The sequence below is a fragment of the Pyxicephalus adspersus genome, chromosome 2, assembly GCF_032062135.1.
Source record: "Pyxicephalus adspersus chromosome 2, UCB_Pads_2.0, whole genome shotgun sequence".
NCBI classification, from domain to species: domain Eukaryota; kingdom Metazoa; phylum Chordata; class Amphibia; order Anura; family Pyxicephalidae; genus Pyxicephalus; species Pyxicephalus adspersus.
Genome location: NC_092859.1, coordinates 7,081,000 through 7,108,385, shown reverse-complemented (window position 1 = coordinate 7,108,385; position 27,386 = coordinate 7,081,000). Strand labels below are relative to the sequence as shown.

At 39.0% G+C, this 27,386-nt stretch overlaps 1 protein-coding gene and 15 non-coding genes across 17 annotated transcripts in view; 11 read left to right on the top strand and 5 right to left on the bottom strand.

Annotated features, from left to right (window-relative positions):
- The first annotated feature begins 445 nt into the window (after positions 1 to 445).
- On the top strand, positions 446 to 517 carry TRNAW-CCA (transfer RNA tryptophan (anticodon CCA)). Its single transcript has one exon. It is a non-coding gene; the product is annotated as a tRNA-Trp (tRNA).
- Positions 518 to 1,064: 547 nt separating this feature from the next.
- TRNAS-CGA (transfer RNA serine (anticodon CGA)) lies at positions 1,065 to 1,146 on the top strand. Its single transcript has one exon. It is a non-coding gene; the product is annotated as a tRNA-Ser (tRNA).
- Positions 1,147 to 2,988: 1,842 nt separating this feature from the next.
- On the top strand, positions 2,989 to 3,070 carry TRNAS-CGA (transfer RNA serine (anticodon CGA)). The gene has a single exon. It is a non-coding gene; the product is annotated as a tRNA-Ser (tRNA).
- Positions 3,071 to 3,233: 163 nt separating this feature from the next.
- TRNAT-AGU (transfer RNA threonine (anticodon AGU)) lies at positions 3,234 to 3,307 on the bottom strand. Its single transcript has one exon. It is a non-coding gene; the product is annotated as a tRNA-Thr (tRNA).
- A 740-nt stretch (positions 3,308 to 4,047) lies between these two features.
- TRNAS-UGA (transfer RNA serine (anticodon UGA)) lies at positions 4,048 to 4,129 on the top strand. The gene has a single exon. It is a non-coding gene; the product is annotated as a tRNA-Ser (tRNA).
- Positions 4,130 to 6,539: 2,410 nt separating this feature from the next.
- TRNAS-UGA (transfer RNA serine (anticodon UGA)) lies at positions 6,540 to 6,621 on the bottom strand. Its single transcript has one exon. It is a non-coding gene; the product is annotated as a tRNA-Ser (tRNA).
- A 364-nt stretch (positions 6,622 to 6,985) lies between these two features.
- TRNAI-AAU (transfer RNA isoleucine (anticodon AAU)) lies at positions 6,986 to 7,059 on the bottom strand. Its single transcript has one exon. It is a non-coding gene; the product is annotated as a tRNA-Ile (tRNA).
- A 1,762-nt stretch (positions 7,060 to 8,821) lies between these two features.
- On the top strand, positions 8,822 to 8,903 carry TRNAS-UGA (transfer RNA serine (anticodon UGA)). The gene has a single exon. It is a non-coding gene; the product is annotated as a tRNA-Ser (tRNA).
- Positions 8,904 to 9,822: 919 nt separating this feature from the next.
- Positions 9,823 to 9,904, top strand: TRNAS-UGA (transfer RNA serine (anticodon UGA)). Its single transcript has one exon. It is a non-coding gene; the product is annotated as a tRNA-Ser (tRNA).
- A 1,301-nt stretch (positions 9,905 to 11,205) lies between these two features.
- On the top strand, positions 11,206 to 11,287 carry TRNAS-UGA (transfer RNA serine (anticodon UGA)). Its single transcript has one exon. It is a non-coding gene; the product is annotated as a tRNA-Ser (tRNA).
- A 545-nt stretch (positions 11,288 to 11,832) lies between these two features.
- Positions 11,833 to 11,914, top strand: TRNAS-UGA (transfer RNA serine (anticodon UGA)). The gene has a single exon. It is a non-coding gene; the product is annotated as a tRNA-Ser (tRNA).
- Positions 11,915 to 14,179: 2,265 nt separating this feature from the next.
- On the bottom strand, positions 14,180 to 14,253 carry TRNAI-AAU (transfer RNA isoleucine (anticodon AAU)). The gene has a single exon. It is a non-coding gene; the product is annotated as a tRNA-Ile (tRNA).
- Positions 14,254 to 14,489: 236 nt separating this feature from the next.
- Positions 14,490 to 14,561, top strand: TRNAW-CCA (transfer RNA tryptophan (anticodon CCA)). Its single transcript has one exon. It is a non-coding gene; the product is annotated as a tRNA-Trp (tRNA).
- Positions 14,562 to 18,117: 3,556 nt separating this feature from the next.
- On the top strand, positions 18,118 to 18,199 carry TRNAS-UGA (transfer RNA serine (anticodon UGA)). The gene has a single exon. It is a non-coding gene; the product is annotated as a tRNA-Ser (tRNA).
- A 1,949-nt stretch (positions 18,200 to 20,148) lies between these two features.
- Positions 20,149 to 20,230, top strand: TRNAS-UGA (transfer RNA serine (anticodon UGA)). The gene has a single exon. It is a non-coding gene; the product is annotated as a tRNA-Ser (tRNA).
- A 2,745-nt stretch (positions 20,231 to 22,975) lies between these two features.
- The window catches only part of GUCY2D (guanylate cyclase 2D, retinal), a 28,480-nt gene continuing 24,069 nt past the window's right edge, over positions 22,976 to 27,386 (bottom strand). For both annotated transcript variants that reach the window (XM_072399362.1, XM_072399363.1), the window contains exons 16-19: positions 26,833 to 26,931; positions 26,438 to 26,532; positions 25,398 to 25,483; positions 22,976 to 24,856 (exon numbers count right to left, since the gene is read on the bottom strand). In XM_072399362.1, coding sequence (XP_072255463.1) covers positions 24,757 to 24,856; positions 25,398 to 25,483; positions 26,438 to 26,532; positions 26,833 to 26,931 — 380 coding nt within the window. In that variant the 3' untranslated portion in view covers positions 22,976 to 24,756. The remainder of the gene's footprint in view (positions 24,857 to 25,397; positions 25,484 to 26,437; positions 26,533 to 26,832; positions 26,932 to 27,386) is intronic.

Below are 27,386 nucleotides of genomic sequence, written 5' to 3'. Positions count from 1 at the left end.
GTATATATGTTAACTTGTTTGTGCATTAAAAAACTAATACTATTTTGTTTGTAAAAATACTTCTTAAAAACTGTAAAAATGTTGTTAAAACATAAATATTGAGTTTACTATATTTATTAAAAAATTTCCAATGTTTTTTAAATAATAAATTACAATGTTAAAGACTAACTTTATACTGAATTCTATGATCCTTCAGTTTGGAAACAAAAACTTCTGGCTATAATAACCACCTTTAATCTGAAGCTGTCCTTGGCAGTACCTCTTTTCCACAACTAGATGTCCTCGCTCTCCCAGAAGATGATTAACAGCCAGATACAATACATAAAAAAAAAAAAAAAAGTATGAGATAATGGAGATTTTGTGTACATAAGCCCTCATGGGTCTTACAATCCAGGGGACTTTGGCACAACACCACACACTCACTATGAAAAACATCACCATCAAGGACCTCGTGGCGCAACGGTAGCGCGTCTGACTCCAGATCAGAAGGTTGCGTGTTCAAATCACGTCGGGGTCAATTGCCCTTTTGTATGAAATAAAAGCCTGAAACATTAATATTAGAGGGTAACAATCCATATAAAAGTCAGACCTAATATATTTTATACATGTTATTAGTGGCACCATCTTGAATGTGACTCTTTTATTCATTTTCTCCTATTCTATTATGTATATATTGTTTTCTGTCCAGCAAAACAATGCCCAAACATTGTGCATAGGGTTCTTGGGGGATGTATTTCTGGGAGCGTAAATAAAGACTGACATCCCAACAGCTGTCTCTGTATTAACTAATAAAACTTTATTGAAGCTGTCCCAGGACATAGTAGATCCAGTAAAAAAAAAAAATCATAAAACATTGGGGTAATGCCTGCATATACCGTTTAAACATACTTCCTGCATGCATGACATATTTGAAAGAGGGTAGGACATAGAACCAATACTGGCCATTTGGAGGGGTGCACTTTGGCCCTTCCTACTTGACTTTGGGATAGGCAACTGCAACATTTGGTATCAAATAAACATGAATTAGACCCAAGGAAGTCAGTTTCCAAAAAGGGTCACAAACAGCTGTGATGGCCGAGTGGTTAAGGCGTTGGACTCGAAATCCAATAGGGTCTCCCTGCGCAGGTTCAAATCCTGCTCACAGCGAGTAAATTTTAAAAACCAAAAAAAAATAAGAACTAGAAAAAACAAAACATTAAACACTCTCAGTACTTAGTATGTCATTATGTAATCACCACAACCATATACCAACATTTTTTTTGTTACATGGTCAGCCCCTGCCAGTCTCCCACATTGTAAGTTGCTACAATCGACATCCTGGAAAGTACATATTCAACAGCCCAATCTTTAAATTTTTAGGTTCTGTATTTTCAGAAAGTGTTTAGGTGGATCTTTTATTAACCACCTGGGCTTTACACTGAGGTCTAGATTTCTGTTCCAAAAGCGTTACAGGTTTTAATGAATTTTTTTTTTTTTAAATTGTAGACCTGTAACTTACAGAAATATGTCCGAACAGGGTTCTAGTAGATATCATGAATATAAAAAATGTTTGAAACACACAATCATGTAAAAAAAAAAACTTAATAAAATTAAAATACACAAAAATCAGCTTAAACAAGAATACATAAATAAATGAAAAATACTGAAAATGCGATAATTCGGTATACTGTATAGTAATATATTTTTCTAAAACACCTCCCTAGTGTCCAACAGTCCAACGTCACATACCTATAGACAAAACCACATAAATATATTTTGTATTATTTTGTATTGGATTGGATACAGGACTTTGTATTGAATCCAATACAAAATATTTGAATTTCCCGCTACGACCCCCATCGACGGGCGCATGCACGGACATCACCAGGAATCGCCGAGGGACGCGTCCGCGAACGCCGGATATTCTAATTCTTTCCAAACTTCCATGCAAAAAGTGTTACATTTTTTGCATGGAAATTTATTTTAGATTGTAGGCTATAATTCACCGAATTACTCAATAATTACTTATAATTCACCGAATTACCGCAAAACTCACCGAAATATGTCCAAAATTTTATAAATTTAATAATAAATTTTTTTTATAAAACATAAAAAAAAACCTTTAAAAAAAATCTTTAAAAAAAAAAAATAGTGTATAATGTAATGTACAGTAGCTTATATAATATATATATATAATACAATTATATATATTTTATATAAGGATTTCTTTGTATTGGACTCAATACAGCTTTTTTTGTATTGAGTTCAATGCAAAGAAACTCAATATAAAATTTTGAATTTCCCGCCCCGCCTCCCTCCTGCACCGACGCATGCAGCGACGTCACCGGGAAACCCCGGTGAACATCACTGCACTCGCTGGATGAAGAAAGAAGACAGAAGACGTGTCCGGAGGAGCTGTGGGGAGAAGGTGAGTATTTTGTTTTGCGATCAACGCTGGAACATCGCACGGAGGGAGAAGAAGCCGGCCGGCTTAGAAGAAGAAGCCGGCCGGCTTCTTCTTCCCGGAGAGGACACCCAACGCTGGAGGACGACGCTGGAACACGACGGATGGACGATCGCAGCGGGACCAGGAAAGTGATCGATAAACCCCAACTTTTCTCACTGTATACAGTGAGAAAAGTTCGGGCTTATCGAAAATAGTAACTTTTTTTAGCCCGTACCAAGGTCGGGCTTTTCGGTCAGGTGGTTAATGTATAAAATTGGAAATGAAAAATATTTTCCAACAGCAGACCCCCTTGGGAAATTTACTTCTGACTTCTTGGAAGCTATCTCATTCAAAAATTTTACAAGCTTGGTGTTACAATATGGAGCTAAAGTTGTTAAAAAAAAGTTAAAAAAAAAACACTGATTATCCAGGGGGAAGATTAGGAGTATATTTGAGTAATGCCTGGGTATACAGTTTGAACAGAGTGGGTATACTTCCTGTTTCACCTGTTGGTTGTATTCCTTTAAATGGAAAAAAAAATAAAGACAATTTGCCCTTATAAGGCTGTGATGGCTGAGTGGTTAAAGCGTTGGACTCGAAATCCAATGGGGTCTCCCCGCACAGGTTCGAATCCTGTTCACAGCGAGTGAATTTTTAAAGAATAAAAAAGGCATGAGACTAAGAATAGTGCAAAGGAAACTTTAAAAGTAATCAGCACCATTTCCAAGTGCAATATACATATATCATATTGATACATATACATACATCAACAAGTGTAAATGTGCACTTGAATGACAATATAAAAAGAAGGCACTGCTGAGATTCGAACTCAGGATCTCCTGTTTACTAGACAGGCGCTTTAACCAACTAAGCCACAGCGCCAGACGCCTAGACTTGATACAATTGGGGTTGAAAAAATAAAACACAGTCCTCTTAGCTAAGGGCCCATTTCAGACTCTTGGTGCATTATGACAATGTAAAGGGTCACATGGCTATGACCACATGGTAGATTGAAATCGAAAGATAAAATAGATTTAAAAAAGCCAATATCTATATGACGCATCGATATTACCAAACACAATGAACTCTTAAAATAAAGGTCACATAGGTAAAAAGTTAATAAAAATTTATACTCAGAAACTTCATATTTAAACAGAACAACTATTTATGTTTATAACAAACAAAAAAATTTGTGGCTGCAGTGGTGACCATCAAGGTTTCTAAATCACCTACCTGGAAATAAGTATGAAAATTAATGTTTGGACATTTCTCACCTGCACCCTTTTTCTTGGTGAGTTACTAGGTAATTGGTGGAATGTTTGGGTGTTACTTGGACATACATATGGAACTTACTTGTTGCATACATGTCAAGTTCTAAAAAGGGGATACAGAACCAATACTGCCTATTGTGAGGGGTGCACTTTAGCTCTTTCACCTTAAGTGCCAAAAGACCTTGCCCCACCAATGCTAGTACATTATAAAGAATCAGAATTACATCCAGGTAACTTTTATTATAAGAATGAAGTCAGTAATTGGTGCTCTCATAAACCCTTCAGACCAGGTGTCCTTTAAGGTTTTTAAACTATGAGCTTAGTCTGTTTATTTAAACCTTGAGTTCTATAGCTGTGATGGCCGAGTGGTTAAGGCGTTGGACTTGAAATCCAATGGGGTCTCCCCACGCAGGTTCAAATCCTGCTCACAGCGATTGAAACATTTTATATATTTTTGGTTTGGATATTTATCTTTATTAGTTTGATATATTATTCAACCTAAAATAGGGAAATGTAACATTTTTAATTTTATATTTACATAATAATATACTTTACCCATCAGTAGATCTAAATACTTCAGGCTGCTCCACCCTGGCTTAAGGGTAGTTGATAGAAAACAATAGGCCGTAGCTAAATGGAAACTTAGTTTAAAACACATTGAAATCTGAACAGGAACTTCTGCATACTTTGCTGTGAAAGTGATGACTTGTTTTGTAGCTGGTCTACTGCTAACTAGGAACAGCTGATTATGCATTTCCCAGTCACATCTAACAATTCCTGTGCATCAAGGCTGTTCTAAGATCTTGTGTGAACTCTTGCAGTATATATATGATAGTATTATAAATGTGGGCAGCATTAGCCTCACATCTACTAGTATTCTCAACTAGGGTTCCTCCAAAGGTTGCTATGGGTAATTATAGTCCCCAAGACATGAAAGTTATTTTGATGGTTCCCCCATGTTAAAATGTTTGAGAAAGGCTGAATTTACTCCAAAGAAACTTGATTTGACCAGCTTCAAGAGTGGTCCATGCCTGTTCAATTGTTCAGAAGATATTTGTCTCCCTGTAGCATGCAGTGCTCATGGTAAGACCACCAAATACTCTTTTAATATGATTTTTGTCAGTAGGTTTTGAAATGAAAGCAGACTTGAGTTTCCCTAAATGCAATGGCTGACAACCCATAAGGTATATGGCAGTGATTCTCAACCAAGGTTCCTCTAGAGAGAGCAAGGGGTTCCTTGAGCAATGAGCAGTTTGCACTTTTGAGGTCAGTTTAGGAGACACCAATGATCTTTTTGGTTATCTGTAACAGTGATATTCCTTCCATTGGTCAGCAATGTAAGAAGCATTCTTCCCACTGACCAACAAGCTAATGTACAGTGAGCTGTGAATACAGTGTTTATAGACCTGAAAGTTATTTCAAGGGTTCTTCCATGTTAAAAAGGTTTAGAAACCCTGGTATACGGAGTCTTAGCTGCAGACCTTGGTATCATCAAAAGTGTTCAACATAAAAAATACTGCTAGAAAGAACCGCAATTGCAGAAATTCTAAAGAAGCCATTTTCAACCAGGGTTCCATAGCACCCTAAGGTTCCTCTAGGGGTTTCCCTAAGCTTTGGCTGATTGACCTCCCATGATTTGGTGACCTAAAGGTCTGGGGCCAATCAATGTCCCTTGGCAGAGTCAGTAAAATGTCACCAAAGTTCTTTGCATCTATCTATAACGAGTGACATTCATTCCACCTATTAAGCTGCGTACACACCTGCAATTTGGCCGATAATTGGCCGATACCGATTATCGGGCGAGAAAAATTTGCCGTGTGTACGCAGCTTTACTAATGAAAGGTTTATTTTCCCACAGATTTTCTATGGTTTTAGAAAGGGTTCCCCAAGATCTTGAAATTATTTCAAGCGTTCCGCGGGTTAAAAAGGCCGAGAAAGGATGTTCTAGAGTCCATGGTCAGACACTCGGGACACAAAACCGGTTTGATTGAATACTGTAGGCATGCTTCAGAAAACAGGAAAAACAGGGAGTTGTCTGATCAGTGTGAAATTCATACTAAAGTGTAGTTGAACTATCTTCAATTAAAAATATGCATGGAATATCCAAGAATTCACCTGGCTGCTTTGTTGCATTCAGAAGTGCATTCATAGGATAGATTCTGGGATAGTTTCCGGGACGCATGGAATAGAAACCATGGACAGGACTTTTCAAGGCTTTCTGTTAAATACAAAATTCCCCCCTTGCCCCAAGGACTCTTTATTTCTGCTCCCATCTTGGGACTTTCAAAACATGAGTGGGCCAAAGATAGGCTGAGTGGTTTAGGTAAAAATGAAAACGCCGGCTGTGATGGCCAAGTGGTTAAGGCATTGCATTTGAAAACCTATGAGCTGCATAGGGTGGACCATGGACAGATATGTATTGTGGATACCTTCCTCAAGTAGTCTCAATTTTTTACAATCCTTGCAATACCCCTGATCTTCATACTGTAGGCATGCTTCAGAAAACAGGAAAATCAGGTTTCATGCAGCTGGTAAGGATCCCAATTCAGTGCTCCCAATCCAATCACAGATGGTTGTCTGCATGACAAGTACCAAAGGTCTGTAGGTTGGGTTGTGATAAACATTTTTTTTTTGCATGTCAATGTGGCTTATTGTTTTCAATCATTACCACAAAAGCCATGGTGTGCTGTATTTAGGTCATGGTTTGGTTCCCAGGTGCAACTTTCTAACTTGTAAAAAAAAGTGCTATAATACCTAAGTTTGAATATTAGCATTAATAGTAATATTAAAACCCAAACACAGTTTCGTCAGTAAAATGTCTAGATCATCCAAAAGTAAAATGACGCTGTGAGCAGGATTTGAACCTGCGCGGGGAGACCCCATTGGATTTCAAGTCCAACGCCTTAACCACTCGGCCATCACAGCTCATGTTGACAGTTTCTTAGAGATTAGATTACAAAGATTAGACTCAGAGTAGTAGGAACAGTGTTAAATTAAGCAATTGCCCATGACCTTCCTATTTGTAAGAGCCACCAAGTGCTTTTCTACCATCTTCCCACATGCTCTCTTGCAACTCTCATGGCCAATCAGAAGCTTTGGCAAGGGAGCAAAGTTTTACTAGTACATCTGTCAGCTCCTTAGTTTTATCATCTGCATTAATTTTCTATTTTCAAAGTTCTTACCCATTTATATTCACCTGGTGATCTGGTGAGTAAAACATTGAATTTATTGGTTGAAAATAACTATTTTACATCCATTGAAAATCTATATTACTAGAATGAAAAGATAATGGCCCGTACGGGGATCGAACCCGCGACCTTGGCGTTATTAGCACCACGCTCTAACCAACTGAGCTAACCGGCCATAGTGCAAAGTCTTCAAAATAGTGATAGCTGGAGGGTAAGTATTTTAACATCATCTGGTGGGAATTGTCTACCTCTATTTGGCTATGTGGCTGCAAACTCAAAACCAAGAAGAAAGGTATCACTGACATCGCAGTGCTGGAGGTGATCATTTTTTGGGATAAGTCAATCATAATGTATAAATATGCTGTACATGCTTTTACATTTTAAAACCTTTGGGGTGGGGGGATTTATACTGTTGGCTAATTTCCCTTTTATTAGGCTGAAAACGACCATCCTAAATGCAAAAAAGGTATGATTAATTATTGTTGAAACAAAACGCACTACCCATACAGGAATGGAGCACCATTTTTATGTGATGTACTCAATTTATTTTTGCTCATATCATAATTTCATATTGTGTTTCCACATCCTTACTGTTGAGAAGTTATGTGCTACCATCAGGAAATAACAATGGAACTCTTGTAAGTTAATCAAGATGAACGATATAAATATGTTTAAACATTACCACAAGGCACAGCAACAACTTATTGCAATAACAAGTTTCTTCAAAGGTAGGAATGTTAAGGAAGATGTGTTTCCAGTGCTCCCCCAGCTCCTCTGCAGATGCACAAAAAGCAGGAAACATGGACCAAAATACCATAGTTGAGCAAGGAAACCAAATGCAGCAGGTGGGAGATATCCAGTAACACAATCAGTTCATACTTGATGAAAACCCTGGTAGTATAACCATCTACAACTTGGATATGACTTGTTAGAAGAGACCTTTATGGAAGGCTTGGGCTTCAAAGATATGACTCAAGTGTGTAAACAGGGCCAAGAGACTCGCATATGTACCAAAAACACAAATATTGGTGTATACCTAATGTATAACATAACTAATGAACCCAAATATAAAATATTTATTTGCAAGACAGTTTGCTCACCAAAGGCCTGGGAAGCAGTGCAGGAGTGGAGATCTGCAGGGAGCAGTGAAACAGACACGATTGAGGCTCCATTTCTGCACATGGAGTTGGGGGGAATCATTTGGAATTGATGGTTTCCTCGAATCTAAATTCACAGACAAATTCTTAACAATCATCAGGGAGTTGTCTGATCAGTTTCAAATTCATACTGAAGTGTAGTTAAACTATCTTCAATTAAAAATATGCATGGCATATCCAAGAATTCACCTGGCTGCTTTGTTGCATTCATAGGATAGATTCTGGGATAGTTTCCGGGACGCATGGAAAAGAATCCATGGACAGGACTTTTCAAGGCTTTCTGTTAAAAATAAAATTCCCCCCTTGCCCCAAGGACTCTTTATTTCTGCTCCCATCTTGGGAATTTCAAAACATGAGTGGGCCAAAGATAGGCTGAGTGGTTTAGGTAAAAATGTAAAAATGAAAATGCCAGCTGTGATGGCCAAGTGGTTAAGGCATTGGATTTGAAAGCTTATGAGCTGCATAGGTGAACCATAGCCAGATATGTATTGTGGATACCTTCCTCAAGTAGTCTCAATTTTTTACAATCCTTGCAATATCCCTAATCTTCAGTGTTTAAAACTATTTTAAACTACTGTATCTTTGTCTCTAGTTAACTTGGTCTGAATTTATTAAATTGTCAACCTTCTGGAAATGTAATATCATCTGTGGTCCCTAAATTCGTGTAAAAAGCTTGATGAAAAGTGTCCACTTAATAGGAACCAGGACCAGCCTCATCTGTTAATCAACTGGTAAAGTTGTGATGGCTGAGTGGTTAAGATAAAAATGAGCTTGCAACAAGCTGTGATGGCCGAGTGGTTAAGGCGTTGGACTTGAAATCCAATGGGGTATCCCCGCGCAGGTTCAAATCCTGCTCACAGCGAATTTCTTAGATGGTTCTTTTAAACTTTACTGAGAGGAGTAAAGCAGTAAACTGTAGATTGGGGTGCAGAGGTGAGCTGGAGAGATTTTCCAAAGACAGAGCGTTAAAGAATTGTGCTGTGCACAGTAGTTTCTAAGGCACCCTAAATCTTCATGATCCTAGCAACTCCTTGATCTTCTGTATTTTTACTGGTAAAAGGCATCTCCGTACCTCTGGGCATCTGGAGAAGAGCTTTGCATCACTGGTTACACTCCAGCTGAGTAGACTCACACAAGTGTTGTTGATCAGGTGATTATAAATTTTGGGTGGGTCAATCACCAATGGACTTTAGCAGCGTCACTTATACAAAAATCTACATTATTAACAATCTAACAATTTATTCAAAAAATACACATAAAAAAACTGGCTGCCCGGGTTTTGGGGACCTTTGCACCTTTGCTCCCATAAACCTATCTTAGTGACAATATATAGATAGGGAACCAGAGAGGATAGACTATGAGAACACATCTGGTCCCCAAAACCTGGGCAGCCAGGGAATGAAATGCCTTGGTAAAAATGAAAAGCTGGTGTGGTGGTCAAGTGGTTAAGACATTAAACTTGAAATCTAACGAGCCTCAGAGGTGAGCTAGGGAAGTAATCCATGGACAGGGGTGTACAGACATTTATTGTGGACAGTAACTTCTTGTTACGTGGGCCTAATATAAAATTGGCTTGCACTACTGTATCATCCAGCTTCTGGAAATTTAATGCTGCTATGTCATTTGTAGTTTCTAAATTATTAGAGACTATATTAGAGTTCTAATTCTAAGAGCTTGATAGAAATGTTCTAGTTTTACATGAATAGGGATAGTCTCAGCTCTAAATCAAACCTGGAAGGTGTGATGGCTGAGTGGTTAAGATGCACTTCAGTACACAGCAAGCTGTGATGGCCGAGCGGTTAAGCCGTTGGACTTGAAATCCAATGGGGTTTCCCCGCGCAGGTTCAAATCCTGCTCACAGCGATGTCTTTAGTATGTGCAGATTTCTTTTTTGGGTTACATGTTTGATAATCTTTAATATTTAGTCTAAAATAAAGCTGTTGGAGAACAATGGTAAGTATGGTTGGTGAGGTTTCTATGGCTCTATGGCTATGGTAAATATTCTGTAAAAAAGTGTAATTCAGGATGATATTGTACTTTCTCTTCAACCCTCTGGGTAAGGAAAGCTGCCCAAAATACTATCACAGAGATATACCACTATCATACCTGAGCTTTGTGTGCAAAGGTGCATTTTAGTAAGTAGAACAAGACTGTGAAATAGGTTATCTGAAACCTACATCATTGACCATCGACACTCGAAGGAAATTTTCCAGCTGAGTGGACTCACACAAGTGGTGTAGATCAGGTATCTATATAAACTCTGTTCTACCTGTCTTCCTTGCTGGATGTTTGGCTATTATCAGCTTGTTCATGAGGTCTTTGACTTTCCTGTATTCACTTTGGATTCCTTACCATTGGCTCTTGACCATTAGCCTGGGTTTCTAACATTACCCCAGCTCTTGATCCCATGCTTGACTCCTGATGATTCTCTGGTTGCTGCTATTCTGCTACTGCTTGCACCTTTGCTACCTTAAACCTAACCTAGTGACAGAAGAAAAAGAATTATTAGCAAAACCTATACCTCCCTTGGGCTCAGGCCAGGTTGGTCTGGAACAGACTATAAGAATGCATCTGGGCAACCAGGAAAATCAAAGCCTTGGTAAAAAAATGAAAATTAAAATCAGGCTGTGATAGCCAAGTAATTAAGGCATTGGACTTGAAAAATATTGGGTTGCAGAGGTGACCTAGAAAAGCGATCCATAGACAGGGGTTTACAGACACCTTGTGCACAATAATTTTTTGAGTGGCTTGAATGCGTTACAATCCTTGCAACACCACCGATCTTCAGTGTTTTTTTTAAGAATAATTTTTAGTCTAACATGAATTTTTTTTACACCACTGTACCTTTGTCTCTAGTAAAATTGACCCAAGTTTGTTTTGTCAAATCATCCTTTTTCTGTTGTTTTTTTTTTTTTTTTGCTGCTGTGTCATCTCTGGTCTCTATGTTCGTGGAATTAAAATTGTCCAGTTTTACATTAATAAGAACAGCAACAGCCTTAGCTGTCAAACGAATCAAACCTGAAAATGTGTAATGGCTGAGTGGTTAAGATATAAATACGTTTCTACAAACTGTGTTGGCCGAGTGATTAAGGCATTGGAGTTGAAATCCAATGCGCTCTCCCCGCGTAGATTCAAATCACCTACATATACCTTGCTTCTAGTCGGCTTTGATGGCCAAGTGGTTAAGGCATTGGACTTGAAATCCAATGGGGTTTCCCCATGCAGGTTCAAATCCTGCTCACAGTGTTTTGTTTGTATAGATTTCTTGCACTGTTTAGGTTTTACAGTTATTTTTTAATAAATATTCAGGCTAAAATGTTCCTACCAACAACTCCTGACCGTCAGTTTTTTATAAAAATAAATCTAATCTTTAGCCCTTCATATTCTAAATTAGAAGGCTATGGGTTCCAATCTCATCAAAAACACTGTCTAGCATTTACTGTTGCTACACCCTCCTGCAGTACATAAAAGGTCATATAGTGCAGCCAACCGGTGGCCCACTGTTCTGGCTGGTGCACTCCCAAGCAGGGTCAGGAGGCGGTCACCGACCTGAGCTGTGGACCGTGTCTCAAGGTATAAATCGCAGGCTCAGGGTGGTGGGCAGGTTGTGTCTCAGACCTGCGATGGGAGAGTGGGCAGGTTCTGGCATCATAAAGTCACTATGGGGGAAGTTTCTTCCCCTTTAAATGACACCCAGCTCCCTGTTCATGCAAAAAGGTTGGCGACCACTGATTTGAGTCAGAATATGGTGAAAAATCTTTAGGCCGAGACAAGACGCAATTATCGCATGTGCTGTGATGGCCGAGCGGTTAAGGCGTTGGACTTGAAATCCAATGGGGTTTCCCCGCGCAGGTTCAAATCCTGCTCACAGCGATCTTCTTTTATTCAGATTTTTTGTTTGGAGTTAAGGAGACGTCTTGGGAACCTGCCAAGAATGAACATTCCCCTTTTCTAGTAAAGGAATTTTTCAGACTTCCTAAAAAAACTGGTGAACATCTAAAGGCAATACCTGCAATTAGAAGGACATCAGCTGCAAAACAGTTAACCTCCATCTACAATGGTGACAGCCACTGATATCCTTCCAGGATCTAGCTGGATGAATTCACGCTGATGTTACACCTTTGTGTAATTTGGACTCCCGTTCCTTGTCCTGTACTGGATGTTTACTTACAAATCAGACGTGTTCCTGAGACCTGCCATTGTTTCCTGAATCCGGCTATAGACACCTGACTATGGTTACAACTACACTCTAAATCTTCACTACGGGCTGCCAGTTTTGGCTTGACCATTCTTCTGTGGGTTGGCACTCCAAAACATCCTTCTGTCATTCTCTATGGCTGACCCTGCCAGTACTTAAGTTGACCACCCCAACCTGGTGCCCGTTATCTGCACAACATCAACAACGCAATATGTTGTCTATAGTTCTGCTTTAAATCAGGAACATCTTAGAGATAATCCTGATTTTAAATAAACTTGCTGTGGGGCAAAGGAACATAAATGTGCCATCTTTGCTGATGATATACTTTATTACTGTATGTTACTTCGCCCCTTGTCTCCTTACCCAACCTAAGTTATTAGATAAATTCTGTAGGCTTTCAACAGTTTTGGTCAACAGTTCAAATCACAAGCCCTGAACATCAACCTACCCCACAGTTAACCTAATTTTCTACAATGTAATTATAATTTTTCTTGGTCACTTGGAAAGTCAGTCTTCCCCTACTATAAAGATGTGGTCTCCCAGGCACCAGACACAGCCCTTTGGCAACTCTGGCCCATTCCCATAGCTCTTGGGACCATATTAACCACACAGAGGGTCTGTGCTCAAAGCATCTACCGAAATCTGGGGAAACCCAGATTTTACCCCAGGATTACATCTTCGTAATTTTCATTGGTGAACCAATAAAAGGTTGGAACATATTGGTGACTTGGTGAATGCCCGCGGCATTCTTCCCTCAAGAAAAACTCTTCCTTCCCTCAAGAAAACTCTGGTATACCTGCCTCTCAGATGTTCTGATACAACCAAATAGTCTCATTCATCAAACTAAAATGATGTAGATATCAGGCTCCATATGGCTACACGCATTTGGAAAGTTCCAGCAAGTCTATCACGCAAGTCAAAAGCCTCATCTCCACTATCTACACAACACTTTCCTCTCCCAGGCAGAAAACCTTGTATATGGTATTGTGGGAACGAGACTTCAACTTCTCCTCGCACTTGGAAAAATGGCAAAAGATGGCTAACAATTATCCAACAATACCTCCATGACTGAGGCAAATTATAAAACGCTATTACAATGGTACCTGGTAGTACCAGATAGGCTGCACCACATTCAACCCTCTACATCTCCCTTATGTTTTAGAGATGGTGGTAAAAAAAACACAATGTCCCATATTTGGTGAGAATGCCCTCTGGCTCAAAACTATTAGAAAGAAGTTTTTGCACTGATATCGAACATTGAAGTGCCAATTGATCCAATGACTGCACTATTTAGTACACCTACTATTCAAATTTCCAAACATGCCCGTCGCCTTCTTTCATATGTACTTTTGGCAGCCAGATCTAATTTCGAACCTAGCACTGATAGGCATAATACCCTAAACCTAACTGGATCATGGTCAATAATCTGGGAACCTTGGGTTACTTATAAATCTGTTACAACTCCTACCTCCAGGCCCCATTTAACTACCACATGCCTGCACCCTAACTCCCCCAAACCTATTGCCCCATTCTCCCTATACTTCATTGTCCTAACTGTATCCCCCTTTGTCATGGTTTTCCTTTTGTTGTTTATTTACCCTACACATGTAATTACGATGATGATGGTATATTTTTTTTTATAATGATGTATTGTTTAATATGCCATTACCAATACAAATTATTGAAATAAATCAGGAACATCAATTGAACTTGTTCTTTGCTCTCCTTGCCTTGAGTTCTTCATTGTCATGATCACTTCTGGCACACCGGCACACCTGCTAGGCAGTTGATTTTTCTCGTCTGCAGGGTTCAGTATTGGAACCTTTACACAATTACAATAAAAGAATTACTTTGTGTGATTAGTCTAAATTATATCATGTAACATATTGAAAAGGTTGAGGAACTGCTATATATCTATATTATTGGATTAAAAATTGCACTGGCCCGTACGGGGATCGAACCCGCGACCTTGGCGTTATTAGCACCACGCTCTAACCAACTGAGCTAACCGGCCCATGTGAGAGCTGACTCAACTGGGATCTAGCCTAACTGGATGCCTACCCAACAGAATGCCTACGCAACTGGACTATGAGGAGATATATGTGTGTATTATAGTACAGTATTATATATACATTTTATATAAGTTCTTTTGGGCACTGCTTCCATTACTAGTGCCATCCACAGCAACGATCATTTGGAAGTAGAAGAAAAAAGTTGAGCACACCTGCACACCTGCACACCTGAGCAGCTGACTTCGTGGCGCAACGGTAGCGCGTCTGACTCCAGATCAGAAGGTTGCGTGTTCAAATCACGTCGGGGTCATCTTTGTTTGTGAAAGCAAGTTGTTTACAGTACTGGATGTATTGATCAAATGTCAAAGTACATTTTAAACACCATATCAAAATTTTGTACTACACATATTTATCAACTATAGACTCCCCCCTAATAGACTGAACCCAACAAGGCCACCTCTACAATATGAGGTCTTGTAAAGAGGACATAGTAGCTGGGTAGATACTAGCGGTACAAAAACTAAATTAATGAAAGGAATATGGTTAACAAAAAAAGTGAAAATACATACTACATAACCTGTGATCTGATTGTACAAACCCCTTTAGATCTATCAACAGCAAGATAACACCCATATGAAACTACCAATGGTGACTAGACCAGTGGTTATAAATATATATATAAAGCAAGTAGCCAGAAAGAATTTTTAATCAGGATCAAATGTATACCCCAACAATTAATACACACTTTAGTATCATGGACATTAAGGCCATGTTCCTGACTTCTAACCACCTTCTGCCTCCTGGTGCTTGGCTCCAAAGTTCCCCCACTGTCCACATCTTGCATACAATATACATAACACTGGGGAACACATTTTTTGTTGAGTTAGATCTTACACTTGTTTTTTTACTAGTGTATCTAGAAATTACCCCAGTTGTTTGCTATCACATCCTGTTTTTACAATACAGGGTACCCTCCATTTTTGTCAAATACAAATTTGTCATACAATGAAAAAATAATGAAATAACTTGAATGTGTTGTTTATTTAAATGTCTTTTGTTCATACAAGGGATTTATTGTTATTATATGACCTTTTTTTTACAGTAAAACATATGAAAATGAATTGGTTAAGTGGTTAAGGTAAACATTTACACCCATAGCTTTTCCTGGAGTGTTCAGTGTTAGGACAATCATATGTACATCCCATCTACCCTCATACCGTTCTTCCATGACCCTCAAATCTTAGTGAAATCCTTCACCTTGCTCATTACTGACTGCACCAAAGTTTTCTAACTTGAAAGATGGCTGTGCAGAAAATGCCCCTTGGTTCTCATATTGCAACCAAGCATTTTGTAGTTCTCCAAGAGTTTCTGGACAATTTCTGTGTAATTATTTGCTCGTGTTTCTTGTCCTTGACAATGGCTTTGAATGATAACGAAGCATTATTTTCAACTTCTGACATTGTCCTGATGAAATGTTCATCTTTGATGAGCTGGCGAATCTATGGACCATCAAACACACCGGCCTTTGTTTTTTCAAATGACAGGCTAGGGAATACCAAAATCAGGTACTTGAAACAATCTCCTTCAGTTGGCAAAGCTTTAACGAAATGCTTCATCAGACCAAGTTTAATGTGCAGAGGCAGGAATATAATATTCTTTCTATAAACAAGTGGCTCATGTAGAATGTTTAGATCACCTGGTTTTAGGGCAGATCTTGGAGGCCAGTTCCTTTCCACCCAATGCCTCTCACGAGCTCTGCTGTCTCACATGCACAGATAACGGAGATACTTGGTGTATCTGCCTTGCTGACCAAGAAGGAAGCATACCAATTTTGATATTGCAACAACTCAATGACTCTCTTTATGTCATCATATTCTTTACAAAGAAAAACTGAATGGCCAATTGGGACTGAACCAAATATATTGCCATTGTGAAGGAGGACACACTTTAAGCTCTGCTTTGAACTATCGATGAAAAGTCACCATTCAGGTAAGTTATAGATTGGAATACCCAATTCCTCCATTAAGTCAGGTATGTTATGGCAATACACAAAGCCACTGTCAGTTCTAAATTTTACAGAAATGCAAATTTTTTGGTTCGAAAGTACGATACCTGCGTTCCTTTTTCAAGTAAGTTTTTCTCACGCAGTCTTGATGCTGTTCTGAAGCCTTCTTCGATAGTCCCAAATCATGTGCCAAATCACCTAAAACATGCTGATCACATCCCTTACGAACAGAGTCCTCTTCAATTTCAAACTCTTCACCATTGTTGTCACCTAGTTCATCATCATAATCATGTTCTTCAAGAGAGGGGAGTGTAACGAAAATCGGCACTGGGATTTCCTCTGAATGAACCACTGGGCGTATTGCCGATGGGAGACTAGGATACTCTAGTTTACATTTATTTTTCTTGTTACATCCTGAAGTTTTCATTAAACAATAGTAACAGTCACTGAAAAGATCTCCTGGCACTCGCCAAACCATAGGTGTACCAAATGGCATCTTATCATGTGTTCCCTTTGTCCACATCAGTAAACCCTCCACACACTGCACATCTTATGAGGGGCCCAAGACTTATCTTGATCACCAAGTTTACCTTTGAAATATGCCAAATAGTCTTGCTCTACAAATGTGCTAATGTTCGCTCTTTGACTGGGAATGGTGAAACTGCCACAGATATGACATCCACTGCCACAACTGCCACAACTGCCACAAAATGAATCAGGGTTGTTTAGGCACTTACAACGAGAAACAGCAGAGCCAGACACGATCTCAAAGAAATAAAATACGTGTGTAAGTAGGAAAATAAAGTTTACTTATTCACTACATAGAGCAGCGCACAACCTCTGACCACACTTGTGTGTAAATGGAAAGCCTACACAAATCCATGCTACAGTAATCGCATTATTATTAGCGATAGAAAAAAAAAACCTGACGTGATAGAAGAAAACGAACTGCACTTTCAGAATCAGCAGAGTTATTTTATTGTAAATAGGCTTAAAAATTGAAGTCAACAAAAAATTTGTTCAAAATTGTTCCCCCGTGTAATACATTCCCTTTTTACAACATCCTGTATATGATATACATTTTATATTCTTTGATGCCTGTCAAACACTGGACGGTTGATTCACCCATGAACAATATACATGTGCTTCACCCTTTGACTTTCAAATATGTTTCTGTTGTGTTCTATTGACCACTATTGCATATTTCAGAGCTTCCTGAGAGTTTCCACAAAATCCTGTACATCATGTACTTGCTATACAGTACATTCCCTGTGCCCTGTCAAGCATTTGATCTCTATCGTATCTTCTGTTCCTTACTTTTATATATAGATTTTAAAACTTCCCTGGAAACAAATTTTAGTATTTCCAATTGTAAACTCATATGAATTATGTAAACTCACTAAGATGGTTGATTTGGAAATTCTGTGTTTAGACTTAAAATTTATAATGCGTATAATGTCGTATACCAAAAATTGAGGATTTATTACACCACAGTGCCTGCAGCTACATAGGTATGTAGGTGGGGGCTTTTAAAACCTTAGTTACTTCTTGATAAGACTATTTTGTTGCGTTTCTCACTAGAATTCTTAATCACCATGGCAAAAGAAGGAAGGGGCAAGAAGTGTGTATTACTTTTCCTTTTGGACATACCAAGCCCCTAAAGCATGGCATGGCATGGCCTTTTCACAATCTTAAGATCAGGATGCTGGCACACCTTCTAGACAGTTTGTCGTCCTCATACCCAAGGTTTGATACTGTAAATTTTCATTTCATTTCTATTTATTATTGGCAAATAGGGTTTGACTGTCAGTAGCTCATGTGTCATGGCTGAGTAGTTAAGACGTACCAAGCTCTTCAGTAAGCTGTGATGGCCGAGTGGTTAAGGCGTTGGACTTGAAATCCAATGGGGTCTCCCCGCGCAGGTTCAAGTCCTGCTCACAGCGGCTGTTATTTTTATTATTAAAGAGTATTAATATGGCGCCAACATACTATGCAGTGCTGTACAACAAGTACTGGTTGCAAATGACAGACAGACAGTGACACAGGAGGAATGGAAAACTGCCCGAAAAAAAAAAGAAAATTCTACAATCTAGGAGGTGGGCAATCAACATACAATAGGAAAGGGGTAATAGATTGGTGGGTGGAAAAGATAAGTGGGACAAGAGCTGTGGAGGGATTTGAAGGTAAAGCACAGGATTTGATTCTAAGATGAAATGGAAGCCAATGCAGAGAACTACAAAAAGGAGCGGTGGAAAGGATGGATAAGTTTGGCTGCAGCATTCAAATTAGATTGAAGAGGAGAGAGTCGGGTTAGTGGAATACCAGAGAGGAGGAGGTTACAGTAGTCAAGACGAGAGATGATAGGAGCGTGTACAAGGAGTTTGGTGGTCTCTGGGGACAGGTAGGGGCGGATTTTGGGGATGTTGTACAGCTGAAAGTGACAGGAACTGGAAAGTTTCTGAATATAGGGAGTGGAGGAGAGGGCAGAATCGAAGGTGACACCAAGACAATGTGCTTGAGAAGAGGGACGAATAACAGTGTTATTAACTATTAGGAATATGTCAGGGTCCAAGGGCTGACACCAAAAGGGAGGAGAAGAGTAATTACTGCTGAAAGAAACTTGAAAGGACCGGTTAGACAGGTAGGAAGCATTATCCAGAGACAAAGAAAGAGTGTGGTTGAACTGCATGGCAGCTTTTTAAGGAGATGTTATTTTAGAGAAAGTCAGGGTAAGGGATGTAAGGCAATTTGAGAATAGGTTGTGGTCAAGGTTACAGATAACTTTCTGCTATTGACTAGGTGTGGTGTGTGGTATGTGGTATGTGGCAAAGGGGGGGGGGGGGGCAATATTTAGTTAGCCTGAAGCTGAGGAGGTTGTGATCAGAATGGGGAAATGGGGAGTTGTCAAGGAGGATGAGGTTGCAGAAGTCTAAAGTGTGTCTGGTGATGTGTCTGGGCCGTGTTCTATGTCCAAAGGAGGAGGTTTGGAGAGCAGTGTAGCTGAGAAAACATGGTTGGGGTCATCCACTGCAACATTAAAGTCACAGAGATTGAGGGAGGATGGGTCATGGGAAAGAATATGTGGGAGTCAAGAGGCAAAGTTATCCAAAATTGTGAAACTGGGCTGGGGGTTGTGGACAACAGCAACAATAAGGAGTAAAGCTGCGTACACACTTCCAATTTTTATCGTTGGAAATGAAGGACGAACGACCGATTGGCCAAAAATCGTTCGTAAAAAAAGTAACCAACGACGCCGACGAACGAGGATAGTCGTTGGAAATGAAGGACCGGACCGGCGGATCGGACTGGACGACGATCGTTGACCATCTATCGTGTGTACGGTCGTTCAGTGATCGTCCATGGTCTGAGCATGCGTGGTGAACGAACGTTCGCTCACTTCCTGTGGTGCACGTCACTTCCTGTATCGTTCAAACGATCGCATCTATCGTGTGTACAATATCTTTGAACGATCGTGTCGTTATCTGTAGGTACAGGATCGGTGCCATACGATCGTTCGCAGATATCGTGCAGGATCGTTCGTCGTTCGTTTACCAACGATAAAAATTGGAAGTGTGTACGTAGCTTAAGGGACAGAAAAGATAGAAGGAATGCACTTCAAGGGAGGTTAGGATTAGAGAGGGTGCGGTAGAAAGCACTCTGTATATACAGGTGGGGATTGTTACATATTCTTAAGAATATTTTTGTTGCATTTATCTTGTTTGTCATCTCCATAACTAAGGCTTAATACTGAAAACTTTTACTTCATGTTTACTTAAAATTTTTAGCAAGTAGAGCTTGACTGTCAACAAACCAAGTATCCTGGAAAACAAACCAATGAAACCCGAAAAAGAGGAATGGCTGAGTAGTTAAGATGAACCTACTGCTTCAGCAAGCTGTGATGGCCGAGTGGTTAAGGCGTTGGACTTGAAATCCAATGGGGTCTCCCCGCGCAGGTTCAAATCCTGCTCACAGCGGAATGTTATTGTGTGATTTATAAACTTCCTACATTTTACATTGCCATTTCTTCTAGAATGCACAGCAGTGAGCAAATAAATGGATTAAAATGTTACATCTATACTTTGATGGAACCTTCGATGTAACATTAGCACATTTAAATCCAAATATCAGCCTTTTCAAGCTTTCTTACCCCAAAGGAAATTATTTTTAGGTCTCAGGGATTTCCTGCTAGAACCAATTCATTGGGGATCAGTGGAATGCTCATTACACTGGTGCACATACAATGGAATAGGTGTGCTAGCTCTGCCAGATAGTTTTGCCACTTATACTAGCCATTTACCATCAAACAGGGGGTATTTGACTGCAGCTCAAAGAACCCCTGGGAATCTTATGGCTGCTATAAAAAGTAGTAAATTCTAATTATGTTGGAGGCCAGATTGGTTTTGATAATGAATTATGCAGCTCCATTATGGGAAACATTTCTAGATACATATATTTATTGAATTGTTTAAATAATACATAACTATAACAAATGATGATTCCTATATGTATTTTCAGATTATGCTCAGTTGCATAGGAACAAGAGGCCTCGATCAAAACTGGGCCTCTTATTCCAAAGAGCCTGTAGGGCCTCAGAGCTCAAACACTCTTGGACACTCAAAGCCAAGAGGAAATCTTCCACTTCCAATGACTTCTTCTTCCTGGCTCTGCATTGGAAAATATCTGTTAGAGCCCGGAAAAGTGAGACAATGGTTAGGGAATTTCCTGTGCAGGTTCCCTTTGCAACATTATGTGCCCACAAAGTTACACTCAGGGATGAGCTGCTGAAGGTCTGCAGCCAGTGGTATCTTGGGATACATGTAAAAGGAAGGACTCTGATGTGCAAAGGTGGACTTTGATGTACAGGTTAACTTTTAAAGTGTAGGTTGGACTCTGATGTGAAGTTGTGGACACTGGTTCAAAGTAGGGGTTTAAAGGAAGGTCCAGAAATGAAAGGGGGCTTCTAATAAGAAGGGAAGAATTCTGATGAATAAAGGACCTCTTCTTGTGACTTTTGATGTGAAGGAGCTTGTCTTAAATGTTAGGGGTCCTGTCAACAATTTGTATTGTAACCCACAGATCTCTAGTATGAAGATCATTAGCATTATGGTAATACCATCTATCAAAGTGGTATTCTCTGATTTGATGTCTATTCTAATCCTGTGCTTCTGCACTGCACTGAAATCCTGTCCCCACTCCCAATATTTCCATTGGGATTATCAAGGTCCTTTATATGAGACATCCCAAAGACCCCCTAGATAGAAACAGCTCTCTGGTACTAATGGCAGCCAGCATGATTTTCCCTGATGGTGCATTGGTTAACAAAAATCAGGTAACATGGTCTTCACTACTGGAGGAAACTATAGACTGGACAGGAACTAAACTAACTATATGAGCTGCAAGAACCATACAGAAAACAAATGAGCCACCCAATCGTAAAATGCATTATTTTGGAATATGGGCAATAATATATAGAAATGCTTTAAATGCTTCCTACAGTCCATGGAGGAGCTGTTTCTAGGACTGATAAGGGCAGCCGGAGAGTACCTGAAGATCTAAACACAGTAGAGGACATCTAACAATAAGGACATTGAGGTGCAACAGTTGTGCGTCTGACTCCAGATCAGAAGGCTGTGTGCTCAAATCATGTTGGCGTCAGTGTTATTTTGATGTTAAACTCTTTAGTTGTATTTGTCTTTCCTAAGTTGTAATGAAACTCTTGTGAATGACTTGGTGGGGTAATGGCAGGTCATCTATTAAAGTGTCAGGAGATCATCTGCAGGTCCAATACATTTGTTTATGAACCAGAGGTTCTTCGAGCTGTGGATGATTACCTCCCGTTTGATGGTGCATGCTTGTGGCCAATACCATCTGCAAGACACTAAGGTTAGTTTTAGCTGTTCTGGCATTCTGATCACCATTGTAAAGGGGACACTCATCCCAATGAACCCCAGCGCAAGGGGCATTCCACTGATCCCCAATGAATTGGATGATCTCAAAAGTGTATCAAACTGGTACAATCAACAAAAGTCCAAAGCCTGTAGACACAGAACCTTGGTCTTCTCCATGCCCATTTACTATTACACAGATATTTCTAGCCCCACTCACCAACAAGCACATGGTAGCAGCATAAACTGACTTTGAACTCTTGTTAAATGTACCCAGATGATAACTGTGTTCATTACCCAGTTACTGTAAACAGAGGTGACAGAGTTCAAATACAATAAAACAACAGCAATTATTGTTACCTTAATGGCAGATCTACAGACTATGGCCATGGTTTCAATTTCTGCTTACATATCACTTGTGATTGCCATTCACAACCTTTCAAGAAACCAATGAAATGTTCCTTCTGCTGGTGGTGACACTATCATCATTATCATACATTGGTTTTATTTAGCCTGTTGGGCACCATTGCTTTACTATTCAGTCCTTGTCTAAGCAAGCTCAGCTTTTTATATCTTAGAAGAGAAGTATAAATATTTACATTTTGCCATATTTTGTTTTATTTACATTGATACATACACAATAATTCAATTACAATCTTTTTACACTCCAGGGTAATGAAGAACAATCTAAAGAAGCAAAGAACCAACTGAAACATTATTTTAGGGTTATGAGTCAGATAATGTGCATTGGCTGAAGATGGTTAAATATGACAGTAGAGGGATGATTGTAAAAACTATTTGATTGTTTTTTGACCTGGTTTGTTGACCATTGGCTTCTTTTTCTTTACATAACTGTATTATAAATCAGCTGCTATCAAAATTAACATATCTACATCTGTTTATAAAGAGTTGCCAGGGCTGGTTTTAGGGTTTTTCCAAAAGACCCCACCTTCTCCCCAATTATTAGAATGGAAGGAGATACATGGAACTGGAATGCTTTACATTTGGGACTCATTTCATTTAAAGCCTTATTTTGTCTAAAAATGTCCCCAGCACTATGGTTGTTGTTCAGACCAAATTAAACATCCCACATTCAACTTAACCCTGATAGAACCAATTATTCATCCTTTTGTAGCTACCAAAAGTTAGCTCCTTTAGTATATATGGGCAGCTAACACTAATTTTAATTTTAAAAAACCCTGTTGTCAATGAAAAGGCAGTGAGTATTTTTATTGCCAGTGGTTATCGGGTATTGGGACCAGATCAGTTCAAAACTAGACAAGCTTTCTCAATGATTGGTGATGGCCAAAGGTGGTCCTGCCCCATGTAAACCCCATGTAATTTTATCAAGAGCTGGGTAAAACATCTTCAGCATCTGCAACACTCATGCTCACAAACTCATCCTCCTGATCATTTTTCTTTTTAGTATGATCACTGTATGTAGAACACCGGATTGACCTCCAGGTCTGTGCCTCCCCCCATTTTATGTGCTACTGTATAAAAAATACAAGAGGCCTATACTGAAACAGATACAAATACATACATTGGTTGCATTTAAAAATACATTTAATTATATTGTATTCATACATTATTACTGGAGAATTTTTTTTTATTCCTATCAAGAGTCCACATGATATCTAAACATGAGAACAATTGATAGTTACATAGCTTCATACGTTGAAAAAGACACACGTCCATCCAGTTCAACCATAAACAATGATCTTGGATCTTCAAAACCCTCAGAAGGTCCAGGGTAGGGAAAACTAAAAGTGAATAGTTGACTGGTGAAAGAAGTAAGTTCAACATGGTATTTGAAATGAAAAAGTAATTTTACGCAACAACTTTCTTCTACAAAATCTCCACCAACTGACTGCATTAGTAGGAACATTCAGGGTCATCCATCTTAAAATAAGAAAGAATTACCATCTACTTCATAAACTTGATAAGTTTAACAATCTATGAGGTTATAAAATTTAGAGAATCAAATCAACACAGGTGAAAAATCTAATCCAAATGATCTAGTTTTATCAGTGATTGATAAAGACCGAGTTTGTAGAAGACTAAACTCCAACACGTAATGATGGACCTTTTAGACACTCAGTAAAGTCTTTTTGCAGTGATCAATTCACTTCCTAAAACAACATTCTTCTTTTACATGGTCACAAATGTTTGTCACCAGTAGGAACAAATTTAATTAATTCCAAATTTAGATAAACCTTGCCATCTTCTTTGTAAACTCAGAAGATGGAATTACTGTATTTAGACTAAAAATTCTCAAAATCAAAAATCAGCCTACATGCTAGAAGTTTGCTCCAGGTCATACGGCTTTGCTTGGTGGAACAATTGCTTGAAGGACTGGGAAATCTACAGTTGTGAAAAGATATTCATCTGAAAGGTGAAAGTAAGTTTAAATACAAAAGATACAGTATTTTCTACCATAGTGTTCTATCTGTATCTTGAAGGTAAGAGTCATCTTTGGATTTATGCATTGCTTGGAGCAACTTCTTCAAAAAACTGAAAATTGTATCTTGAGGCTTTCATAGGAGATATGTAATGAAATCCACAAAGAACCCAAAAGAACTTCCAGCTTCTGTACGGATCATGGTGGACATGGTTCATACCATTTTCTGATTTTGGACTATACTCTTCTCCTTCTCTAGTTTCTGTCTCCTCTTCTCAGGAATCTCTTCTAGACTGATTCCATGGTTGCTGGCCCTGTGTAATAATGTGTAAATATTGTATTATTAAAATAAAAAAAGGATTGGCCAGATATATGTAGGAAAAAAATGCCATGTGGATTTATGTAGGAATGCAAGTGGAGGAACTTCCATAACCAGTCAATACCCACTTAAATGGTGTGTAGATAGAAAGCTCTGATCTTGTGATGGCCTCATGTGAACTAATGTGCCTTATAGATTTATATACGAATGAAAGTGTATATGGCGGAACATCTTCCATCACCAGTCAACACCTATTTAGGTGTAGAGTAAATAGATACCCATTTAGGCATGGAGTAGATGAGAAGCTCCACTCTTGTGATGGCCTCATGTGACCCAATATGTCTTATGGATTTACATAGGAATGCAAGTGTACATGGAGGAACATCTACAATCACCAATCAATACCATTTTAGGTGTTGAGTAGATGAAAGGCTCTGGTCTAGTGATGGCATCTGGAATGTTATGCAGAGTTGTACAGATACTAAATGTTTCACTATTAGAGCAATGACAGAATACACAACTAGCAGTGTACTCACCCGGGTAAAATATCTGGCGGTGTTGGTAAAGGTTTATTGAATCCTTCTTTTCCTACCAACCAATATGTGTCCTCTACACCTTTACCCTATGAATTAAACCAAAGAAACTCTTCAAAAGATTTTATAAAATAGTCATCTAAGTATAAACTTGAACAAAAGATATATGCGCTTCACAGCTTTATGTGATAAAGTCTAAATCCATGTCTTAGACTTTATCACCAAGAAAGCCAACCATTGAAAGCCATGCTGGGTCATTCACACCCATCAACCAGGGTACAGGAAAATCATTGCCATTATATTAAGAAGGCCTGGAATGCAATCCGCATTGATTAGTTGTGCTGGAACAGAAAAGGGCCTTCACCAAACTCTTACTACAGAGTTGTCCAAAATGCCTTTGTATGCTGTAGTATTACCAAAGCCAGTCACTTGCAACACCCAGACTTAAGCCCTGGATAAGGATGGTCCACCACCCATGAAACATCAGTTGAGTCACAGAAAAAGATCTGACTCTAGAGTGACTCTAGCATGAATGTTCTCGCGTTAGGAGGCATGGATAGTTCAGCAAAATGTGCACCTGTGGTTTGCTTGGTTACATACTTTTTTATGCCTTACAATAGGTTGAGCTTTTCTTTTAAAACTATGCCACACCGGCAATTTTGTACCTCTCTGTTTATTTGTAACTTTGGTACGGAATTCCTGCTTTAGGTGGCTACAACACTTACCTATATCACTACAGATTGCTGGTGTGCCATGACCGTCAGCAGCTGCTTTAAATAACATGGGAAGCTACTGAAGCTTATTATTCTGTTACTGGCTCCGAACACTGCATGAGGTCAGTTGCTCAAGGGTTGAAATACAAATTGCTTGGCATTTGAACAACATAAATTTTTCATTCTTTCTATTTTTAATAGCTGCAAAAATAAGAAGGAAGGAAAGTTCTATAGCTACTACAAAATGTTTACCATACATGAAGTCTGGATGAAGCATTGACTCCTCTTAACATTTATAATTATAACAAAAATTGTGGAAGTTCTGTTTACCTTGAGTTCAGTTTTACCCCTGACTTCAAACAGATAGCCCTCCTGCAAGGACTGAAGGATGTTCACTGTGCTTACATTCACATGGACTCGATATGCTGGAGAAGACAGGATAGAATTCAATGTAGGCAGTCAAAATATTTTGAATGTAATTGTTTGTGACTTCCATCCATTATAGAACAGAATATGGATATAAGGGTCAGAGGGAGCAACCATAGAGGGCTTCAATGTACCCTGAAGATAAACACTACCTGAAGGTGGTGGCTTCACTTCAGATCTAAGCAGTAGTAGTAGTAAGTGGATAAACTTTTTTCTACAGATATGCATTAGTTTTAGAGTTTTGCTATAGCATGAAGATTGCTTAATTTTCCCATGGTAGAGAATTTTGAATAACTTACGAAGTCCCGTGGATTCCATACGTGAGGCAGTATTGACAGTGTCACCAAAGAGACAATATCGCGGCATTGTGAGTCCAACCACTCCAGCTACACATGGACCTGGTGATGTAAAAAAAAAATTGAGAATTTACTCTCTGTTCTCCAGCATTTAGGGAGGCAATTCAAAGTGTAAACTAAATTAGCCTTACTCTTTGACACCCAGACTGCTGAGATGAAATTTTCTTGAAAAAAAAATTTGCATGGCTTTGTTTTATAAATCCATCTGGTCACCATGTTTAGGTGATATGATAACTTCATGCCTTTGTTGTTTAACGAAACCAATTCTTAGTCTTTGGTTAGGGTTAGCAATAGGGTTAGGTTTTTTTTGACTAGTAGCTAATGTCATATTCACAGCTAATGGGGTGGCCCAATCGTTGAAGAAAGATTTAAAGCCAAAGTGTACCATGAAACATCTCAATTAAATTTACCCTAACCCAAAAGTCCAATTTTTCTTGTCTCTAGTCCTGTCTTAGCCAGCCAATTATGTGTTTGGATATTTGGTGTGATCATAATGG